This window comes from Trichosurus vulpecula, chromosome 5 (genome assembly GCF_011100635.1).
Source record: "Trichosurus vulpecula isolate mTriVul1 chromosome 5, mTriVul1.pri, whole genome shotgun sequence".
Classification (NCBI taxonomy): domain Eukaryota; kingdom Metazoa; phylum Chordata; class Mammalia; order Diprotodontia; family Phalangeridae; genus Trichosurus; species Trichosurus vulpecula.
In genome coordinates, this window is record NC_050577.1 from 126543556 (window position 1) to 126565427 (window position 21872).

At 36.0% G+C, this 21872-nt stretch overlaps 3 protein-coding genes across 8 annotated transcripts in view; all 3 read left to right on the forward strand.

Moving 5' to 3' along the window:
* CADPS2 (calcium dependent secretion activator 2) overlaps nt 1-21872 on the forward strand; it is a 730659-nt gene that overhangs the window by 202062 nt on the left and 506725 nt on the right. The gene's annotated exons all lie outside the window — the stretch shown is intronic.
* RNF148 (ring finger protein 148) lies at nt 10591-12259 on the forward strand. The gene is made up of 2 exons (XM_036759302.1): nt 10591-10659; nt 11336-12259. The coding sequence occupies exons 1-2, from the start codon at nt 10591-10593 to the stop codon at nt 12257-12259; spliced, it is 993 nt and encodes a 330-aa protein (XP_036615197.1).
* On the forward strand, nt 15643-16767 carry RNF133 (ring finger protein 133). The gene has a single exon (XM_036759301.1). The coding sequence runs from the start codon at nt 15643-15645 to the stop codon at nt 16765-16767; it is 1125 nt and encodes a 374-aa protein (XP_036615196.1).

A 21872-nucleotide genomic window follows, 5' to 3' on the forward strand; every position in this document is an offset into this window, starting at 1 on the left:
TTCCTGCAATGAACAATTCTTTGCCACCACAAAGAGAACTGCTACAAACATTTTAAAACACATAGGTTCTTTTCCTTTTTCCCGAATCATCTTTGGAAATAGACCACGTAGTGGTATTGCTGGGTGAAAAGGCATAGGTAGTATAATAACTCTTTGGGCATAATTCAACATTGCTCTCCAAAATGGTTGGATAAATTCACAATTTTACCAACAATGAATTGATGTCCAAGTTTTTCCACATTTGTCACTTACAATGATTGTCACTTTCCCCTTCTATTATTTTAGCGAATCTGGTAGGTTTAATATGATACCTCAAAGTTGTTTTGATTTGCATTTCTCTAATCAATAATGATTTAGAGCATGTTTTCATATGAATATAAATTGTTTTGATTTCTTCATTGGAAAACTGCTTGTTCATATCCTTTGACTAGTTGTCAATTGGGAATGACTTGTATTCTTACAGATTTGATAAAATTCTTTATATATTTGAGGTATGAGACATTTATCTGATAAACTGTCTATAAAATTTTTCCCCAATTTTGTGCTTTCCTTCTGATCTTGGCTACATTTGTTTTATTATATGTGCAAAACCTTTTTAATTTAGTAATTGAAATCATCTGTTTTACACCTAACTTTGTTCACATATCCAACATAAGTCTGATTAGTAATATGTTCTCCTTATATCAAGGTCATGTATCCATTTTTACCTTATCTTGGTAAATGGTGTTAGATATTGTTCTATGCCCAATTTTTGCCATCCTGCTTTCAGTTTTCCCAACAATTTTTAGCAAATAATGAATTTGCCAAATATTGAATTCTTATCCCAAAATCTTAAGTCTTTATACTTGTCAAGTACAAGGTTATTATGCTTATTTGCTGCTGTATATTGTATGTCTACTCTATTCCTTTGATCTACGTTTCTATTTCTTATCAAGTACCAGATAGTTTTGTTAATTATTGCCACATATTATAGTTTTAGAATGGGTATACTGCTAAACATACTTCCTTTACATTTTTTTTATTATGTCCTTTGATATTCTTGATTTTTTGTTTTTCCAAATGAATTTTGTTATTTTTTTCTAATTCAGTAAAAAAGAATGGTAATTTAATTTGGGATGGCCTTGAGTATATAGATTAGTTGAAGTAAAATTATCATTTTTATTATATTGGCCTTGCCTACCCATAAACAACTAATATTTCTTTAATTGTTTAAATCAAATTTCATCTGTATAAATTTTTTTTATAATTTTGTTTATGTGATTCTTGGATTTGTTTTGTCAGGTATACTCCCAGGCATTTTTTGCTGTCTAGAGTTATTTTAAATGAAGTATTTTTACTATCTCTTCTTGCAGAATTTTGTTTGTAACATACAGGAATGGTGATTATTTATATAGATTTTCTTTATGTCCTGCTACTTTGCTAGAATTAACTAACTTTTTAGTGGGGTCTTTGGGATTTTCAAAGTATATCATCATATTGTTTGCAAAAAGAGACAGTTTTATTACCTCATTCCATATTCTGATTTCTTTTATTTTTTCTTCCTTTATTGCTATTGTTAGGATTTCCAATACAGTACTGAATAATATTGGTGACAGTGGACATTCTTGTTTCACACTTGATCTTACTGGGAAGGTTTCTAGATTGTCCCCCTTACAAATTTTGCTTGCTGATGTTTTTAGATGAATGCTTTTTGTCAATTTAAGGAAAAATCCATTTCTACCTGTATTTTCAAGTGTTTTAAATAAACTTTATCAAAACTTTTTTCTGCATCTGTTGATATAGTCATGATTTTCTAAACTTTTATTATTGATGTAATCAATTATGTTAATAGTTTTCCTTATGTTAAACCATCCCTGCCTTCCTCGTATAAATCCCACTTGCTCATCATGTATAATCTTTGAAATATATAGTTGTAATCTTTTAGCTAGTATTTTATTTACGATTTTTGCATCTATATACATTAATGAAATTGGTCTATAATTTTTTTCTGTTTTTACTCTTCATGGTTTAGGTATCAGTATCATAATTGTTTCATAAAATGAATTTGGTAGGATCCCTTCTTTACATAATATTTCAAATAATTTATTTAATATTGGATGGTTATGTGATTCTTGGTTGTAATCCTAACTTCTTTGCCTTCCAGAATATGACATTTCAAGCCCTGTAGTTCTTTAATATAAACAATGCTAAATCTAGACTGTGGCACCACGATATTTGAATTGTTCCCTTATGCCTGCTTGTAATATAGTCTCCTTGATCTGGGAGTTCTGAAATTTGGTTGTAATATTCTTGGAAGTTTTCATTTTGGAATTTCTTTTAATTTCTATTTTACCCTCTGTAATAGTAATTAAGGTGGGACTTTTTGCTGTTGACCTTTAATGATTCTGGCCTTTGTTTGAATGGGGCAGATAAAGTGGGATGTTTTTGTATTTCTCAGCACTGAGACAATTGGGAGCGATTGATCTGTATCTGATGTGTTATTGGGGGATTAGTCATGGAATTCATATGTAGAGAGGCTCCCTTTTGAATCTTCCCTAATGATCCCTTTAATAATTTGTTTTAGACTTGAATTCATTGGCCTGTACTTTGCAGACTCCTTTTTTTTCCCCCTTCCTCCCTCTTCCTCTTAGCATTCCATTCCCATTACTATCAAATCATGTAGGGAAAAATATCTTGTGTTTTGAATAATTATCAGAATGTTAATCATATTATATTTATGTTAATTCATAAATAGATGACATTGGAATATATACAATGACTTTCCAGGGCATTATTCAGTCAAATATTTAATGAAATGACCCTTTAACTCAATGCTACTAAAATATATATTTAGTACTCCAAGAACCTTGAGAAATGTACTGTGTCTCTAGTACTATCTGCTGCATGGACATCCTATTTTCCTTCCTATTCGTAATTATACTTCACATCCTTAATCTCAAGCATTATAGGTATACCTGTTTTTATCATGTGGCCAAAAAAATCAGTGTTGTTATTTAATATACATATGCAAAAATAAAAAAAAATATGTAGATTTAAATCTTGGGTTGGAATGAAACATTTTGTTATATCTTATCCTAATGTACTAAAAAAGGTGATGTCTCTCATATTATTTATCTAAATTATTTAACCAGCTTTTTTACAATGTCACATATGAGAACTAAGAGTATAGTATGTTATGTTTTAAAAATATAAAATAACCAACAAAATTAACTTGTTCTTTATCCCTGTAATACACAAGTACTGTGAGTTTACTTTTTCTCATAATGAACCACATTTCTGTAAGTTTCACCTGTTCTAATTCTGTGTGTTTTATTGCCTTTCATACTTCACATTACAGTGAATATTTGGAAGAGTAATATATCAAATATAGTCTTCCTCAGTCTGTAGTATTTTTGCTTTGCATAATTATTTTTGCATTAGAATAACCAATTCAAAATGAGTGAAAAAAGTTATGGTATGCCTAATTTTAAAAAAATATATGCCTAATAACCTCCAAATTAATTCTTAATCTTTAATTCTTTTTTATATTCAGTAATAACTAAGCATCACAAAAGAGAGTCATGCATGAATGATAAAATAAATGAACATTTAGAATGTGGCCTAATGCCTTTATCTTTTAGTATTCAAACAGTAACCTTTCATAAATTACACTATTTTTCTACATTCTCATTGAATACCACGATTATACCATGTAACTTGAATAGTAACCTGAAGACATTTTATATTCTTCACTCACACGTCTACCATGTTTAAAAGACACTACAGTTATCCCTTCCACATCGTGGGGGTTGGGCTACAGCACTCCCGCGATCTGGAAAATCTGTGTAAAATTTTTTTGCCCTCCCTTTGTATGAGAGAAGTCTGAATTATTGTAGTATTAAAAGATAAAATATGTTGATATTATACAACACTACCGTACACGTACTTTATGCATTTCTGAGTTTCCAAACTTTTTTTGTGGCATTCGCTGGCCTTTGCGTATCATCTATAACTTCCACAAAACTGCCCCAAAGTTCCCATTTGATTTCTTATGCTGCCCCACGATATATCGAAACTGAAATGGGGAAAGTTGCGATGCGAAAGGGAAAATTATATTCTTAAAATGAGGAAACTACGTGGTGTAGTGGATAGAGCACCAGGCTTAGAGTCAAGAAGACCTTAGTTCAAATCCAGCCTCAGACACCTACTAGCTGCGTGATGCCGGGCAAGTCACTTAACCCTGTTTGCCTGAGTTTCCTAATCTGTGAAATGAGCTGGAGAAGGAAATGGCAAACCACTCTAGTATCTTTGCTAAGAAAACCCTAAATGGGGTCAGGAAGTTGGACACAACTTAGAACCACATTATTACTTTTTGTTGAGAGAAAAGAGCTTATGGATTGTAGACATCCCTAATCGTAGTAAAGATGAGCTTGTCTATGAGGTGGAGTAAATAGTATGCCATCTCAGTTGAAACTGGTTGTCACTTTGAAGCTAGATGATTTATACAATGACAGTATAGAGAAAAACAACTGAAAATCGTTAGAACTCTTGCCAGTGCTGCCATTAGTAGAGTTGTGGAAAACACATTCTTCATTGTGTGCATGTGTGTGTGTGTGTGTATGTGTGTGCGGTGGAAGTGTTATCTGAAATTGTTTTTCTCTAAATGGCTGTGAAGTAGAGAAGTCCAAAAATGACGTATTCCTTCTGTGCCCAGGATAATGTAACCTAATCACCTCCATAGTTAGCACAGAATAACAACATTCTGTGCCATAAATAGACATGCTAGGGGAGGGATCCAGTGGCCTCAAGGTCACATGTGGCCCTTTAGGCCTTCAGGTATGGCCTTTGACTGAATCCAAACTTTACCAAATAAATCTCCTTAAATAAAAGGATTTGTTCTGTAAAACTTGGACTCAATCAAAAGGCTGTACCCAAGGACCTAGAAGGCCACATGTGGCCCTGAGACCACAGGTTCCCCACCCCTGTGCTAGGAACTAGATAGGTCAGACTTCTGAAAAAATTCAGCTTCCCTGATATTTGATATTCCAGGTAAGAGATAAGTATTAGTAGTATGGTCGTTGAAACCTACCTGCAGCTTCTTTCCTCTTTTCTAATATATTGAAAATAAATGAATTTCTAGAGTTCTTAGTGATCATGAAAAGTGGTGCTGTGTCAAATAGTTAATGTTAAAAATAAGCATCTCAGGGTTTGAAAACACTAAGACCATCCAATGGCTCTCTACCCATACATCCTTCTAACGCTGGCAATTAAGCTTTCTTAACCTTCCTTTTCGGGGTTCGGTCCTTCCCCACATTCATATGAGAGGAGATAAAGGGCACTTGGTTAGCAGCTTTCTGGCTGAGGAATGATTTAGTCTTGCTCTTGGTCCCATTCCGATCTTGGTCCCTGAATTCTCAGTGACTGGGTTTCCTTGGCCTGTGAGAGTTCTAAAGCAAAAACAGATCTGACCTTATCACCTCCCTGCTTAAAAAGTCTCCAATGGCTCTCTAGTAACTAGGATAACACCCAAATTCCTCTCTTTAACATTCTAAAATCTTTGTTATCTGGCTATAACCTACCTTTACTTGCTTATCATTTCCTTTCCCATACTCTGTGTTCCAGCAAAATTGTTCTCCCTGTTCCTGTACAAAACATTCCATCTCCTTCCTCTATATGTTGGAAAATCCACAACCTCTTTACATCTCTGGGTCCTTTCAAAGTTCAGTTCAAGTGCTACTACTATATGAAACCTTTTTTGATCTCTCTAGTGGCTAGTACAGCTAGAATTAATTTATATTTACCTTGTATGTTCTTGGTTTGTACCTAGAGGGGAATGTGTTGTTTGTTATTACAGAATGTAAACTCTCTGAGAGGAAGACTGTGTTGTTGTTGTTGTTGTCTGTCTTTGTATCCCTGGTGCCTAGTCTAGGACAGTGCTTGTCACTTCTAACCGATCCTCTGGTAAACAGATTGTCTGTGTTGTATACTCTGTTCTCCATTGGTTGAACTTCATGCCTTATATTCCAGTCTCTACTGTCTGGTTTCTGGTTGTTGAATCTTCCTGGGTTCTGCCCGTTTTTCCCAAATTGCAAAGGACAAAGTAGAGTTTAAGTGTGTGGTCTCTCAAGTGTGCCTCCTTCTGACACCGCTATCACCCTAGTGGGGAGGAGGCCTTTGTTACCTCATGCCAGGACTATTGCAGTATTACTTTCTGTTTGGTCTCCCTACCTCAAGTCTCTGCCCCCTCTGGTCTCTTCTCCTTTCAGCTGTCGAATTAACTTTCTAAATTTCATTTCTGACCATGTTACACACATATCCCTTCCCCTGCTTCACACACTTCCAATTCAGTAAACTCCAGTAGCTCCCTGTCTCTCACACAATCAAATGTAAAATCCTTTCTTTGGAGTTCAAAGTCCTTCTTAACCTGACCACCTCCTTTCCAGACCTTTCCAGTTTTCTCATCCTTTAATCCCCAAAGTACTCTGTCATCCAGTGACACTGGCCTCCTTGCAAGACCCTCATCTCTGGATTCCTGGAATTTCCACTAGCTGGCCCTCCGTCATACAGAGGCTTCTCTACTGCCTGGTCTCTCTGGTTTCTTTCAAGTTCCAACTAAAATGCAGCTTTTTGCAAGAAGCCTTTCATTCTCTCTAGTTTACCTTGTTAACTGTTTTGTTTATACATAATTGTTTTTATGTTGTCTCCTCCATTAGACTGCAGTTCCTTTGAGGTTGGGATTGTTTTTTACCTTTGTATGTCTTGTGCTTCGCACTGTAAAATCTAAAATGTCTTTATAGATTAAATCAGGGCGTTTGAGTCAATTTCACACTCATGACTTAGTTGTGGCTTGATTTAAGTTTCCTACTCATGGGCCTAGCAATTAGATTCTGAGGCCTTTGAAGGCAAGGACAGTTTTTTTAACCTTTCTTTCTTGGGCAGCTGAAGTTAGGAAGCTCTTAGTTCAGATCTGGCTTCAGGTACATACTGGCTTTATCACCCTGGGCAAGTCACTTAACCTTTGTTTTCCTCATCTCTAAAATCAGGACAGTAATAGTATGTACTTCCTAGAATTGTTGTGAGGTTCAAATGAGACAGTAAAATAAAACAGTACAGTTCCTAGAAAATACTAAATGCTGTATAAGTGTTAGCTGTTTCTATCCTAGCTCTTAGCACAATGCCTGGCACAATGTAAGCAGATGCTTACTTACTTGATATACTGCAAATAGAAAATAAAAATGGATCTAAGTGTAGTGAGGATAATAAAGTATTTGATATCCCCATGGAAACTGTTCTCTATTTAAAACACTGTCAGCACCATAATGGCAAGAACAAATGCTACAAAAGTGATATCTTACAGGGGGATTGTCTAAGCCCCCAATCTGGGTCTGCCTAGCCTTGAACCTATCAACACCACTCCTGAATAGTATTGAATATGACTTTCAAATTCAGTGAGTCATAAAATTGCCATGAAGGTATATGATTCAAATGAAAAACATAGTAAATAACCTCATCTTTTGGAAACATTCTCCAAAGACATTAAAATATCATTTCGTTTCAATATGTGTAGTATGCACCAAGGACAGGGTTTGAGTGTGAATATGGAGGTCAGCCTGAACAAATAGAATAAAGTAATTAATAGTTTAAAATACTTTGGACCTCTCCAAGAAACACGTATCAAGTACAGAAATATCCAAGAGAAAACTGAGACTGTGTATGATTTGCATGCTGAAGCTGAAGCTTAAAAGAGACGAGTATTTAACACTAATGCAGTGAGAGTCTTAATGTATACTTTTAGCATGGTTATATTTAATGTATACTTTTAACATGGTAATATAACAGCAGAGTTAGAAACAAAAGCATGCACAATATTAATGAAACATAGGGTTCATCAAACACTCCCTCTTCAAAAATGAGGAAAAGTATTGATATTCTCAGAGAACACAATAAACAGGCTAGAAGGTTACAAAGATTTTTATTAAACAAAGAGACCTCATTTGCAAAGTAATAGTAAAGGCTGGCAATGGGTGTGTATAGCTGATTTTGTTAGATCTGACCAAAAACATTTTCTTTCCAGATGAAGCCTGTTAAAGAGCATACATTCAAGAGTAGAATCAAAAGACATTCCATGGCCAACAACCACATGAACTAGACCAACAATATGTCAACAAAGAAGCAATTGAATAAATGGCTGAGTTACATTTTTTTTTATGGAAACTAGTTCATGAAATGATTCAGGTTCAGGTTATTGCTCCTAGAAATAACAGAAAGATTATGCTTAGAGAGAGCCTGGATTTATTTAATCAATGCCTGTTATGTGACATGTTGGAAACTATAGTACCTATCAATCTATTTAGCAAAAAGAAAAAAAAATTAGCATCTACTGGATATCTGGAAAGACACGATCAGGTAGCTGGAATTTTATGTTAGAAGCTTGTTATTATCTTATATAATCCAAAAAAAATGACAGATCTCCTTATGACTCATCCAAACCTCAAAATATTCTTGAGACTTCAACAGATAACCCATTGGAGAATACGAGGCAGAGTTGTAGATATAACTGTTACTCACAGCTATCTGCACGTAATTTTGACCCACAAAGCTTCAAGAACAGCATTTTAATAGACTTCACTATAATCTCCAAATTTCATGGAATAAAACATTTCTAAACAGGAAGCCCTAGTGAAAGAAATTAAACCATGTGCAAAAAACGACAAGTTACATACTCTACTACTAGAGATATTCCAGAGTTGTGTTTAGGGAATCTACAAATAAGCTTACAATCTAATGGTCTTGTTCAATTATGAAAAAGCAATCATTGTATCTAGTAGTGCAGTAGCCCACAGAATATTTAAAATCAGGGAATAATAGCAGGACAAACTGTCCTAGTGCTAGGTCTATGATTTTATGATTAATCCTCAGATCTATCTTATCCTCAGTTCCATTTGAACTCCACCAAAATAGAGGAAAATTACATAATACTATTAACAACATTAAATATAAAAAGGATAATCATTTGTCCAAAAAACATTTCTATCTGAATTCAATTTTAAAATATTACAATAATAATTTCAACAATATTTAATGTTTACTGTATGTAGCACTTTAAAATTTATAAATTACCTTCCATGAATTTCTATTCTTTGATTTTATAAGAATTATATGAGTCACAATTGTTTTAATCTATGCATGTAAAGCTCATGGATCTGAGTTCAGGAACTTGAACGCCATGGTAATGAGAGCTACAATGGATAGAAATATTGATTTTATTGAAGAGATAGAAAAGACAATTTACACTTTTAAGAACAGGGGGAGGCCCCAATAGCATCTCTGTGAGGTGGGCATCCTGGAATGGGAAACTCCTAGAAACATTTTTTGGATCTGGATGGAGGCCTTACTGAACTAGACCAGAGATGTATTTCTTATGTGAAATTGAATTTTTTTTTTCTGGAAACCAGCTCTACAACTGGATTTGCATAATAGTGCAAAGCGGTGGATTAGTACTTGAATTGATAAAGAATGATATTGATAAAGGGAATTTGAGGGGAGGCAGCAAATGAATTCAGTCAGTCATATCTGAAAGTGAGGGGAACATTTTGGAGGTTAAGAGAGAATCTTAAATTTGTGTATATGTAAATAAATTCTCCAACAATTCCCTGTCAGGTACAGGTAGAAGTTATTATCCCAGTTTTATATATGAAGAAATTAAGACTTAGATTTTTGTGGAGATTGTTTGTGATCTTCAAAAGGTCATATAAGCAAATAAATGTCTATCGGATTCAGACTGAAGGATATAAGTCCAATCAATAGTTTACAATCATTTAAAAAGATTCCTTGAAACTGCCCCAAATCTTCTTATAAAAAAGAAATCCAGTAATCTAGGACAAATAACTGAGCTTTCTATTCTTTACCTTGGGAGAAATAATCTTATTTCATATTCATGATGAGGTCTCTAATTGCAGTAATGGTATTGTTTTCATATTTTGTAAGCTTTCTATGTAACTCAGTGCCTGTTGTGATACTCTACAAGGAGTGATCATTCAATGATTATTCTTGTTGAAAAGTTTTATCATTAATTTTAGGGTCAGAAATCCAATTCCAGTGCATGACAAGTAAAGAGAACTGTGGCCCCACAGAGATTGAGTAAGTCATCCACAGTCTTAAAACTGGTTAGTCTCTAACCAAGGACTAGAACCCAGGTAATAGGCTCATAAGTTCACATATTTAGAAATGGAAAGGACCTTAGGGTTCAATTACTGCTACCTCCTCATTCTTGTGATGAAGAACTTGAGGCTTAAAGTGGCAGAGTCAGAATTCAGGCAGTGACCATCAGTCCTCCACATCAAAAGCCAGTGTTCTTTCCACTGCCCTATGGTGACCTTGACTCCCAAGTCCTCTTATTTCCCACTTATTACAGTCCTCTCTGATGGACTGTGACATTGTATGTACTAGAGAGGCATGCATAATCCAATGGATGTTGCTAGGAGACTTGAGATCCTGGTAGGGTCTCTCATAGCAGACTGACTTGAAGTGAGGATTCAAACTGAAAGCAGTCCTACTTTACTGTAGCTAGCAGCAATGTCATAGTAGCACACCACCAGCTGCCTGCCATCTATGGCCAACTTGATTGTAAGTAAACAGGCAGATTTACTTGACAGAATGGCAGTAAATCAGCCTAACCAGGTAAGTCTTTCCTGGGTTTTTCATCATCTCAATATCTTTGTGGCTGTGATTAGCACTTAATGGTGAAAGAGGGAAAGGGGGTAGGGAGTGGCTATTTTATGCCTCTTGTTTAAAGTCACTCCTCTATTAGGCAGTTTGGAACTATTCATGAAATCTGTTGATCTATGGTTAATTCCATAAAGACATACAAATATCTTGTGAATAGGTGATGAGTATTTCTATCTCTCAGATATAGAAAAATAATGTTTAGAAGGATTAAGTGTCATACTCAATGTACAGAAAGCTGGCACTGTCCAAGGAACTCACATCTTTTTTCTTCTCCTCCTTAACATATTCTAAGATAGTGTTTAGTTATTGCTGTTTAGCCAATAGGACAACAGTATGTAAAGAGCTAAAATAAACTCAGGGATTGGTTTAAGTATATCTGATGTCACAATTTTGACATTAGTAGGTCATAATTTTTGTGAAATCACTTTGAAATACTTTTTTATTGTACTTCATTATGAAAATCTTCTCAAAATAAAAACACTGAAGGGGGAGGAGGGATGTCTTGGCTCCATGTAGACCTTTTTACATTTCATTATTTTAATTATTGCCAGAAATTGAAGCCAAATACTTAACTTTTTGTATTTTGTTAATATTTTGTTGTTTTTTTTTTATGTTCGGTGGTTGCCAGGCAAATGGAGGAATGAGGCTATTTAGGACAAATTCTTGGAAACGAAGTTTTGCATCTTCTTGGCTACTGAGGTTCAGCATCTTCTTACTCCTTAGCCTTCCTGACTCAGAAGGAAAAGCTATATGGACTGCCCACTTGAACATAACATTTCAGGTGGGAAATCGCATCATATCAGAGTTAGGGGAAACTGGAGTATTTGGAAATCATTCTCCTCTGGAAAAGGTGGCTGGTGCAGTGGTACTTCCTGGGGGTTGGAATCAGAATGCTTGTAACCCCATGACCAATTTCAGCAGACCTGATCTGACAGAATCCTGGCTGGCCCTCATTGAACGGGGAGGCTGTACCTTTACGCACAAGATAAAGGTGGCTGCTGAGAAGGGGGCAAATGGAGTGATTATCTATAACTATCCAGGCACTGGCAACAAGGTTTTTCCTATGTCTCACCAAGGAACAGGAAATGTTGTCGCAGTGATGATAGGCAACCTGAAAGGCATGGAGCTTTATCATTTGATTCAGAAGGGAGTCCATGTGACAATTATAATTGAAGTAGGGAGAAGACACATACCTTGGTTAAATCATTCTATCATGTCCCTATTTACCTTTATGGCTGCCACTGTTGCCGGCTTCTTTTTATATTGTGCCCGGAGGCCCAGAATGCCCAGCGCTGCCACCAGGAGACGCCGTCAGATAAAAGCAGAAGTCAGAAAAGCAATTGGAGAGTTGGAACTACGTGTGTTAAAAGAAGGGGACAAAGAAGTCGATCCCAGTGGAGACAGCTGTGTTGTGTGCTTTGACACGTACAAACCCAAGGATACAGTGCGCATTTTAACTTGCAAGCATTTTTTCCACAAGGCATGCATTGATCCTTGGCTCTTAGCCCATAGGACATGCCCCATGTGCAAATGTGACATTCTTAAAGTATAAGAGACTAAGGGAACATTCCAATGATGAAACTGAATCTTACAAAATCTAGTATTGAATGAATTATTGTTTCACTGCAGCTAGAGATACGAATGAACTCCTTATAAACTAAGACCATGCTTCACTAAAAAGTTATTCAAATTTGTGTGTGTCAATTTTTTTGTCCATCTTGAATAACATTAACTCCATAGAAAAGGATTAAAACTCATGTGTGATGATGGTCTTCTTTTCGTAATAAAGCCCTAAAACATACTCGGTGAACTGGATGTTAAAAGTTTTTAAAAGTCTAGTTTCTAATTCCTCTGACTTTTGCAGTGATACACGTACCACTCTCCTCTTTTTCTTTTCTACCTATCCTCCATGCACCTGCTAGTTTTCAATGTTTAAAGATTCTGAGGTGGAGTAGAGGTGCAGTGGAAAGAATATTGGCTTTGGAGTCCCAAGTGATAAGGTTCGAAACCTACCTCTGAGTCTTGATATTTGTGTAAATATTAGCCGGGTGACTTAAATTTCTTTGTACAATGAGAAGGTTGGACTAGGTGATCTCTGAAGTCCCTTTCACCTCTAGAATTATTATAATATTTCATTGATTAGAGATACTTCCTCTATCAGGAAAATCTAAATCCCTCATTTCTTTAGTACAGGTGATCTTTGTGATTTGCTGTAACCACAAACAAAACAATCCTCCCCACCTCAAAAAAAATCTTTAGAAAATCTTAAAGTTCACAAGTAGGTAGCACGCTTAGATTTAAAGAGACCTGGGTTCAAGTCCCATTTCTGTTACGTACTGGTTGTGTGATGCCTAGGAAAGCCTTCAAACTCTTCAGTGCCTCAGGAACAAGAGTTACTGACCTGCATTAGTACAGGGAGTTTGCTAGCTAGTTATTTCCTATATCAGTAAAATCACAGGTCTTGGGGGTGGGGGGGGGGGGAGAGGTGGGGCAGGGGAGGCGGAGTCTTAACTTTTGATGAATTCTTTGTAAAGAATTCTTAAGAAGTTTCTGCCTCTCATCCTCGCTGTCTCTCTGGCTGTGTCTATCTCTCTTTCTCCCTGTGTGTCTCTGTCTCTTTTTCTCTTCCTCATTCTCTCACTTGCTCTTATTCTTTCTCTATAAAGAGATATAAGTACCTACATATGTGTGTACATGTTAATGTTCTTGTGATCCTGGTAACATGCTTCTCTAAATGGATCAAGGTCAGTCCCTTGAGCAGAAGACATATAATTGCTCAAGTCCTATACATAAAACCTTTGTTACTTAGGATAGGATTTACCAGAACTTGTGTTCCATGGGCATAGCCCCTAGTCCCTAGCAAGAGTCCAAAATCATCCTTCTAGATATATACCAGGGATAGCTTTACTTGCATGCTCTTCCATGATTATTCGGTGTCTATGGATCACTAGCCATTTAGGAACAACTATAAAATACTATTGTCACAAATAACTAAGATTTTCCCCCTTTATTTTGTCTCACAGCATCTCATTATTGTCTGGCTGTATATTTCCAGGTAGAATATATACTAGAGAGAAATTTTAGGCTTACTTTTAAAACATGAATGTTATCTTTGTGACTGATAAAACAAGTTATCAATTCCTAGATTTCATTACCTATTGATATATCTACACAAATTAATATTTTAGGGAAAGGGCAAGGAGACATGAGACAATTTCATGGCCTGTTTTGGAAATCGATCATTATGAATTTTAGTTTTTATTATGACATGTTTTCATAAATTTCCTTTTTTTAATGCAAAATCTTATTTATCTCTGGGTACCTGTTCACCCTCTTCTCTTTTTCATGGTGTTATCATGCTATACTACCTTGTTAAATAGTTAAATTTAATGAATTGTGTTAATTTCATGAAGTCATGTTAATCTTAGTCACCGGAGGATTCAGAACGAAAGTCAAGTGAGATGCTGAGCAAGAGTGGATCGATGATATTCCTCTTCAGTGACATAACATGCAGCTTTAGTATAGTCTCATCGAAACAAACAACAGTAAACATAAAATACTATGGGGGTAAAAAAGACCATCATCACCTGGAAAAGTTTGGGGTAGCAATGATAAAGTTGTTTTAGTTTCCTCACAAAATCAACCTTTTGTTTTGAGTTCTTACTATTCAGTCAACATCAATCCAGCTAGAATTTAGCCAGATAAGAATACTATAAAGAAAATAGAAAATTAGAAAGCCTAACAGCTGCTGAAGTGCTTCATTTGAGTGAATTCTTATTGATGTCCCCTTTTACTTCTAATGAAGTAATTTAGGCTCTCAACTCTTCTTAAACAACTTTGAAATTCCATTTAAGTAACACAGAATTAGCACATTTTTGCTTAGGTTGACTTTTTCTCTGTTAATTTGATAATACACTATGCTACTAAATCCATATCAGCCGTTTTTATCCTTCTCACCCCCCTCGACCACCACTCTGCTTATAAAATAACTTTCATGACCCATGTATCAGATTTCTTCTGGGAAACTATAGGTTCAGGTTTTTGTTTTTTGTTCTTATTAAAAAATATCTTTTGCTTTTGCTTAACATATAACCAGAGAGTCAAACTGAGTCACTAAAAAGCAAAAATCAATCAAAAAGGGTCCCTTCGTTGTCCTTTAACCCCTAAAAATGAGGATATTGTTAAATATTTGAATGTGGGTTTTTTAGACATGATTAAAATATTTTACCTATTTCTGTTGATGTCTAGTCCAGGGCTGAGTCCAAAAGAGTCCTCTATCTCCTTAAACTTGATTCTGTTTGATTATAAGATTGCTTGCTTGATCATTTGTGTGTAAAAGCAAACAAAACCCCTACCCATTTGATTTTACCACTATGCTGAGGAACAGAGGAATTCATTTCACCCATAGAAAATATTATTAACAATTTTGTGGCTTTAGGTCACAGCCTGGCAGATTTTTAAAAGTAAGGTATATGCTTTGATTTCCCATTTTGTTTTCATTTTCAGTTAATAACCTTGGAGGTTAACTACCTGCCAGTATTATATGTAACTAAGCAATATCATTTTATATGACAATATAGAAATCACCCCTAACAACACTTGACCAAGCCAATAAAATTTCATTATGAGCTAAGATATTTTGATTGGCTGAATTATCTCTGATGTCACAATCACGTTACCCAACAGCAGTCTGTAGAGACTTAGTGGCACTAGATTTTGTTTTTTCCAATATAAAGTTTTTCTCATTCTTACCTTCAACATCTCAGACTCATAAGAAGTCTTCAAGAATTTCCCCCCCAAAATGTGGGAGGGTAGTAGAACGTGTTCTCCCCTTGAAGACTCTTTTCTTTCTGTTCTTTTAAGTTAGTTGCCACCAGATGTGGGAGCCACTTCTTTTTGCTTCGCCGGTTCTTCAGTTACTAGGCAAAGGGAGAAATGAATCTAGTTAAGACAGGTACTTGGAGAACCAATGCTGCTTCTTCCTGGCTTTTGGAATTCACTGTCTTTCTGCTGCTTAGTCAAAACTGTTGCAAAGCAAGTGCAATTTGGACTGCTTACATGAACATATCATTTCATGTGGGGAACCGGATGTTATCTGAGTTGGGGGAAACTGGGGTGTTTGGAAGAGGCTCCATTTTGAAGAGGGTAGCTGGAGTTGTAGTGCCACCACAGGGAAGGAACCAAAATGCCTGTAATCCCTTGACCAATTTCAGCAAACCCAAGGACTCAGAAATGTGGCTTGCCCTCATAGAGCGGGGAGGTTGTACTTTCACACAGAAAATAAAAGCAGCAGCAGAAAAAGGAGCCAGTGGGGTGATCATCTACAACTTCCCAGGAACTGGCAACCAAGTGTTTCCCATGTCTCACCAAGGAATTGGAGATATAGTTGCAGTAATGATTGGCAACTTAAAAGGCACAGAGATTTTGCATTTGATTCAGAAGGGAGTTCATGTAACTGTTATGATCGAGGTGGGCAGAAAGCATATCATCTGGATGAATCACTATTTTGTGTCTTTTGTTATCGTCACAACCGCTACCTTGGCCTACTTCATTTTCTATAATATTCGAAGACTCTGGGTAGCAAGGATTCAGAATAGAAGATGGCAGCGGTTAACAACAGATCTTAAGAAAGCTTTTGGACAGCTCCAGCTGCGTGTTTTAAAAGAAGGGGATGAGGAAACAAATCCAAACGGGGACAGCTGTGTTGTGTGCTTTGAAGCATATAAGCCCAACGATATAGTGCGTATTCTAACTTGTAAACATTTTTTTCACAAAAATTGCATTGACCCCTGGATTCTATCCCATGGCACCTGCCCCATGTGCAAATGTGACATTCTCAAAGCTCTAGGGATTGAGGTGGATGTTGAAGATGGTGCCGAATCTTTGCAAGTCTTAATGTCGAATGAATCACTTACTGCCACCTCACCTAATGAAGAGAATTCTGGCAATGACCACCGTTCTGTAAGAAGATCAGATAAAGTGACCCATGTGGAAGAATCTTCTTCAGGAAATGATAATCAATCTAGTTCTGTAGCAGTAGATGTTCATCCTTCACCTTGACAGCATGCCCTTTTGAAGAAGTGGATTAAACTTGTGTTTATCAAATCAGGTCCAAAATACTGACAAGCAGTTCTGTCTGTCTGAAGTGGGAAGTTTTTTTTTGTTTCTTTGTTTGGGGGTTTTTTGCATTCTTTTTTGTTTCTCTAGTAATTATTTCTACCCTTTCTCAAGAGATACAAGCCACCCAGAAAGGGGGAGGAGGGAAACAGCCTATCAAGAAATGTTGATAATTTTATTTTGTTCAAAACCATGCTCAACTTCAGCAGTCTTGTATACATACAAATATAGGTTATAGTTTTATAATACATAAGTCTGATTCCCTTTTGATAAGAACATTTCTAATACAGTCTACACATTCTGGTACAGAAGTAGTCTGAAAGTTGAAAAACATACATTGTGGTTTATAACTAAGATCCAGTTTTTTCTTTTCTTTTTTTTATGTTTAGTACAATTGTTTAAGTTGAAGGAATGATAATTTTTTATTTTGGTCATTGAAATTTTGATATGCATCATTTAAGTAACCTTAAGAAGAAACCTTTAATAAAGTTATATTCAAGTAATATTTATATTTCAAGCAAACTACATTTGCATAATGACAAAGTATTTTAAGAAAAACATTGTCCTTTAAATGCATAGCAAATATTTCATTACTGGATACTGGTAGACAAAATGCTCAAAGGTTCCCTAATCTGAAACTATACCTACAATGAGGAAAAGACAATTCCTCTGATACATAGAAATGCCTTTTAAAAAAAATCCTTCCTAATTTTTGTTAATCCATCAATAAAACACTGAATACCAATACTTGTCAGAACCTCATTTGTTTTAGAGATAGATGGCAATGGGCAGAAAGTGGCACAGTGGATAGCGCGCCAAGCCTGGAATCAGGAAGACAAGAGTTCAGATCTGGCCTCCAGACACTTACTAGTTGTGTGATTCTGGGCAAGTCACTTAACCCTGTTTACCTCAGTTCCTTATCTATAAAATGAGCTGGAGAAAGAAACGGCAAAGCACTCCATTATCTTTGCCGAGAAAATCCTAAATAGGTTCACAGAGAATCAGACGTGACTGAAAAATGACAACAAAAAAAGTATAAAAATGAAAGTCTTTCACATGTCAAATACCATTTCCAAAGCCATATATATATATCTTTTTAGCAACCTGGAAAACAATAAGAATTTAATCTCGGTCTTACCAAGGAATAGGAAGGGAATAGAGTAAAAAGAAATCATTTTGATACAACATGAATCTAGTCATATAGTTTACAAAACGTGATGAAAATTATTTTCCAGTACTGGAATTTTGTTAACAGTAGGATAATTGTTAAAAAAAATACATTTCCTCTCTGCCTTAGTGTAAGCATAGTGGTAATAGGATCTTAGAACTGAAGGAAATGTTATGGATCACTACTCCAACCCTACATATTTTACAGATGAGGAAACTAGGCTTCAGAAAGCTGAAGCTGAAACAAAACCCAGTCTTTCTTTCTATATTGAAAGAGTAGCTGACAATAAATACAGTCCTGCTCTGTGCACAATAGGACCATGTTAAACACCAAGGATTCCCTTTGCCTTGGAGTCATGTTTTCATTTCTCTCCCTCCCAACCTCTATCTGTTAGAATCCCTGGATTTCTTTAAGTCTCGTCTCCCTCTATCTGTCCCCACCCCCACCCCCAGTGTCTTATCCACTATAGATAACTTACCTTTACTCTATGTCTTGTATGTTCTGACTTTTACATGTGATTTCATAATGTAAGTTCCCTAAGAGCAGGAATTCTTTGTTTTTTTTTTCTTTCAAATAATTTGTATCCCGTTAGTGCTGAGCACTTTGTCTAGCACATAATAAGGGCTTAATAAATGTTGCTGTTTAATAGATTGTCTGGCTAATTACATCTAGCTTTTCTCTCTTCCCCTTCCCTCCCTTTCCAGTTTTTATTTTTCCCTTTTTCTTTGTTCCTTCTCCTAGGCCTTAGGCCCACCACTGATCCTTTGGGTGTCATGAAGAGTACAGAGATCACAGACTATTGCAGTAAGATTTCCAAGTGGGGTGTGGAGGGGCATGAGTTACTTTAAATTAACTTAATCTCTGTTCCTTTACTCCTCCAAGCTCTTGGATCATTTGTTTTGTTTGGAACCATTTAAGCATAAGAACTGCCCTGTTATGGCAGGAGTCTAAATTTCATAATGTATGTTCTGGGATTTTCTTTTTAGGAGGTATGGGTGGTGTGTTTGGGGAAGTGAGGGTCAGAAAACACATGACTTCATTCAAAGGGAGTTTGAATGCTTGTGATGCCAAAGGATGAGGGGATATGTAAGATAATCAATTCTTTATAGTAAAATAAAAAAAAGACTCAGGAAAACTTTCCCATAAGTAAGCCTTGCCTTTCAGAGGGGTGTGAACTGAACAGCAAAGCCCAGCTACTCTGGGTATATCTACAGGAGATGAATATAGCATTATTATGCAGAACATTATTAGTGATTTATTGTAATGACATTTAACCTATATTGTATTTCCTGTGTACTTGGTCATGTGCAATTCTTCTCTTTCAAGACAATATTGTGATTCTTCTATGTGGTGTTTCTTTTTGATCCCCAGTTCTAGTGTCATAATGGCCCTCTCCTGTAGCTATTTTTTGATGATAGCTTAACTTTTGATAGGCAATGAACTCCACCCTATCCTGCTCTATCATACTCTCCTCTGCACTACCCTGCCAAGAGAAAGGAAGGGTGGTATAGTCCACCACCACCACCACCACCACCCATTTGTGTAGCACTTTAAAATTGGCAAAGTTTTTTACATGTTGCTCTCACTAGAGTTCAAGACTTGAAGTCAGGAAGATCTAGCTTCAAATTCCAAATTTGACACATTAAATTATGAGACCCTGGGCAAGTCACTTAACCCATATATGCCACAAGCAAGTCCCCAGGACTTATATACTAAGACTATTTTGGTGGAAAAAGCTCCTATATCAGGAATAGCCTACACCAGGGTTATCAGTCACATCGGTGGTGGGCAACACTCTCAAGTTGACTTGAACCAGATTTAAAATGTAATCAGGAAATATTTTACAAAATAAATAACAATACAATAAACGTAGTCAATATGCTGCGATAGGGATCCATAAGTGTAGGCCTGTTTCTTTTTGAGTTTGACCCAACTGCCCTATCCTGACTCACAAATGCTTGAAGTTTACATGTAAATGCTAAGGTGAATCTCTCAATAATGGTGTAGTATAGAGGGTATTTGTACATGAGAGAGGATATTAAGTTGAATGGTTTCTCACAAATTCCTTCCAACTAGGATTTTTATAAGATAGAATGCATATATAGGAAGTGTTATTCTGGTTTCCTGCTACATGATTATAATGATCCCTGCCTTTAGCTTACTGTTCTTTAGTCATTACCACCAATAATTGTATTATTCAGAAGCATTTTGGAATCTAGGCATGTGGGTATACTAACGAGTTCCAAACTTATTGTTCACTCATTTGCTTTCATTCTTTTATAAACTAGGGGTAATTTGCTTGCCATGTCATTATAACTATAAAGAGAGATTGAGAAAACTGAATCAAGAAGTGTCCTGGCTGATCGTCATGAATAACCTAACTATGGTACCTGCTGCTCAGATTATAACTGGTGCCAAATGGTCTCAATCAGAAACAAATTAGAAACAGCATGAAGGGCTGAGATGAGAAGGAAGGATCAGAGTTCTCACAGAATTTAAGATAAAAGACAAAGGCTTAGAATGCACATACTAAAATGTTAGGTGTATTACTATGCCATTTAGAGTAGCTGAATAGCCTATAATAAAAAGGAAATTGAGAAATTAAAATAAAAGTAACCAATATGACTATATTATCTCTATCTGAAAGCCAGATGTTGTCATTTTTCATCATTACTGAGTATAGTTTCTTTCACGTGGCAAGTGCATAAAAAATGTTTATTTGCACGGAATGTAGCTAAAGGAATTGAAAGTTTTTAAAAGTTGTCCAAACTACTTGTGGAATTAAAGAACCGATGTGTTTGAAAACCCAGACATTAAAAATGTATTGATCTACATATCTGAAGAATTTGGCTGCCCCTAAAACAATAAAACATGTATCTCAAATGGTCTAGGGTATGTCATGGTATAAAGGAAACTGCTTCTATTCTGGCAGTGTGGCCTACTAGATAGAGTGCTAGGCTTGAAATAGGTTAGGGTAGAATAAAAATGGTTTCCAGCACCTAAAATACTATCACACAGTAGATACTTAATAAATTCTTATCAATTGGTTGATTTCCCTTATATCATAACTTTAATCTATAGTGTTCCAAGTACACATGGTCCCATTGTTTTAGAACATGGTGTCAAACTGAGAAAAAAAATAAATTCCTGAGGGTGGCACATTAACTTAGAAAACCATAAAATAACATTATGTTGTACTATATGTTTATTTTGTTAAATAGTCCCCAATTTTTAATCTTGTTCTGGCCATACTCAGGAGTTTTGCGGCAGATTGAGACCTGATAGCTGTGAGTCTGACAGTTCTCCACCATGTGAAACTCCTTACAAGTCTCAGATCAGTATACTTTGGTGAGAGGTAGCACAATGATGGTGGGGCAGAGAGTTGGTGTCGCACATCTGACATATAGTGGCTGTGTGACCCTGGGCAAGTCATTCTTTATCAGTGCTCTCTGAAGCTCTTTACGATTATGGTTTGCAACATTTCAGCCTGTACTGGAGGAGGAAGCTCTTTGCTAAAAGCTCCTCTTTACGCCAATGAAATCACAAGTCCAGTCCTTATGCCCGTGTTTTTGATTCTTGAGTTTTTAAATATTCACCAAATATTTGAGAAGCATTTTATTGACCATTTACTATGTACAAGTCACTGTGCCAAGTGTTCTCTTAATATATATCAGGATTTCTTGACCCGTGTCAAGAGACCCTTTGGCAGTGTGGTGAACCATATGAACCTTTTCTCAGAATAATGGTTTTAAATGCATAAAATAAAATACCCAGGACTACAAAGGAAACCAATTATATTGAAATTCATTTGCCAAATTATTTTAAGAAGGTTTATAGACCCCAGGTTAATAATCCTCCCCCCTCTCTCTCTTTCTCCCTC